At 35.9% G+C, this 2,474-nt stretch overlaps 1 protein-coding gene across 1 annotated transcript in view; it reads right to left on the bottom strand.

The window, feature by feature from the left end:
* Window positions 1–5: 5 nt before the first annotated feature.
* LOC111375525 overlaps window positions 6–2,474 on the bottom strand; it is a gene marked incomplete at its 3' end in the record, with an annotated part of 12,937 nt that continues 10,468 nt past the window's right edge. The window contains exons 3-4 of the mRNA XM_022998365.1: window positions 2,240–2,292; window positions 6–594 (exon numbers count right to left, since the gene is read on the bottom strand). Of these exons, the coding sequence (XP_022854133.1) occupies window positions 6–594; window positions 2,240–2,247 (597 nt within the window). The remainder of the gene's footprint in view (window positions 595–2,239; window positions 2,293–2,474) is intronic.

Raw genomic sequence — 2,474 nt, forward strand, 5'->3', positions numbered from 1 at the left:
ACTGCCTTTACAAGTGTGGGATTAACACAGGATGAGAGCTTCTTACCCTCGGGAAGGCTTGATTCTTTAAACTCAACTTGACTCCATTTGAAATTTCCAGCTCTTTGTTTCGCAGATCGAAAAACACTAGACAGATAACCACTCGTTCTCTCATCCCCCAGATCTGAATGAACTGCATTACGACCCCAGGTGGCTGGAGACCAAGAGCTGGTTTTATCAATGCCAAAACCTGAGTTATTTAACAACCCTCTCTTTGGCTGTCTTTTTGACATGATTGCAAGAGATTTTTTGATCTCTAGAGTCATCTCATCAGCAATCGGGAAGCCATATTCTTTCATCGACCTAACAATGGAAATAGAATCCTCTAAATCTTCTGTATGCAAAGTTGTCTCACGGGATTTTTCGACAACTTTGTTCTTGAGATTAATAAGGTTGGGAACTGCATTCTGGGTGTGCTGTTGAACGTAATAAAGCCCAACAGAGGGCTCATTAGCCACAAATTCTATCATATCAGCCGATTCTTCAGCTATCTGCAGAAACCCGTCGACTGCGGAAAATTGTTGCATCTTCTTGAAGGCAATTGGTTCCCCATCACTGGTGGATTTGCAGAAAACATATTCGAAATTATGAGGAAGTACAAGAAAAGAAAAACATTCCTCAGATAATAAGTTCAGGGAAATTCTCACAAAGCACTACAACTTAAACTGATAAAAAGTATTTGGGAATACACTTGTAACCTTTTCAGCTGTTTGTGAAGTTCATAATTCCTAAACACACTAGAATTTTCTAAAGTTTGGTTTCAAAAAATAAAAGGAAGCTGTTAAAGTTTTGAGTTCCATTTATACGGTAACAGACACAGATGCAGCTTAAAAAGAACATGCATGAGTGTGCATAAAATAACAGAAACAAGGCTGTGAAAAAGCAACAAGCCCAAAACATAGCTTGACAGATGAGTTACTTAGTAGAGAGATATCCTGCACTGTTCTCGAGTATTTCATATAATAGTCTACATCTTCATTTGGTAGCATCAACTATCCTGTCAAGCAAAATCTGGTGACATGAACAACTTAGTTCATCATGAAGAACTACATAAATGAGAACTAATCGGGGATAAAAATAGTGGATAATTTTGCTATCCAGAAGTAAAACCTAAACTCCCTCCTGAGTCCCTGACAATTCCTGCTTATTTGGCATTTTGCTGTTNGGGTTTAATTTGAGAGCCTTTGAGATTAGTTTACAACTCGACTCAACTCAACTCAATACAAATAGACCTTTTATTAGTCTATTGACATTGGTAAAAATTGGTTGTTACACTTGCAATCAAGTACGTACACAAGTGAAACCAAGCCACTCGAACTTGCCCGTGTATAGATCAATTGCTTGGCATACCTAGCTTCAACAACATTGTTTACTGCAAAAGTTTTATTTGACATGGTTTAGAACTTGAAGAGGATCAAAACATGACTTAACCACTTAAGTCATTCATTTCCTAAATTATCCTCAATCGATGCCACCTCCAGTTGTAGGTGTATGTTCTCATTTCTTTTCTTATAATTGTTTTAGTATTTATTAACTAATTCACTGACAGCCTTGATCCATGTTTCTCTTGTCCTGATGCTTGTCCAGCCACTGTCAGCTAGAAAAGTTGAACAAAATCCCTTTAATGTTGACAAAAGGAGCCTTTTGTGTGTCAAGCATTGGAACTTCTTAAATTCATAGCAAAAGAATGGCGAACTAAACAACTTCTGTTAAACTATTTTCTTTACAGAACTGAAATTCAATGTGACCTCTTACTGTTCTTTTCAGTGAGGGAGGCAATAATTTCTCAGTTCTAAATCTTCCCTGTTAAGGAAACAATATTTCCATTTATCAAAATTCCCTCAAAGGATTATAGGTTAAATATGTGGCTTGTTTTTCTACTTGTAAATCCAATGGAAGTCCTTTTCTTCTACAAATAATCTTTATACGACGGATGCCATAATTGAAAAGACCTCTGTTTTCACACGCTGTATACCTAGAAATAGAACCCCTTAAAAAAGAATACTAGCAATTTACACATATAAAGAACTGGCGATGATTTGAGAACACCATTAGACGTTTGTTTCTTGTTATTGAAGAGAGATACATCAATGGAATATTAAATAGCCTTATTCTCAAATAATACAGTCATGCTTCAGAATCGAACGAGAGAAAAAAGTATTATATGCTTCAAGTAAATACAGGTCTAGTGATATCTTACTTGAACATAGATCGTGCATCCAGCAACAAGCTTATTTGCACATAAAACAAACACTGTAAAGCCAAGAGCAATAATTAGTATACCGATAATTCCTGTTAGTTTTGGGATATTATCCATCAGATCTCTTCCATCTTTTAAAAGAAGATCAGATTTCCACTGCATTTATGGGGTGCAGATTCCAGGCCTTAAAGTTCAGACTTGTGAAAAAAAAAAAAAAAAAAAAAAAAAAAAAAAA

This window comes from Olea europaea, unplaced genomic scaffold (assembly GCF_002742605.1).
Source record: "Olea europaea var. sylvestris unplaced genomic scaffold, O_europaea_v1 scaffold1381, whole genome shotgun sequence".
In the NCBI taxonomy this organism is placed as follows: Eukaryota; Viridiplantae; Streptophyta; class Magnoliopsida; order Lamiales; family Oleaceae; genus Olea; species Olea europaea.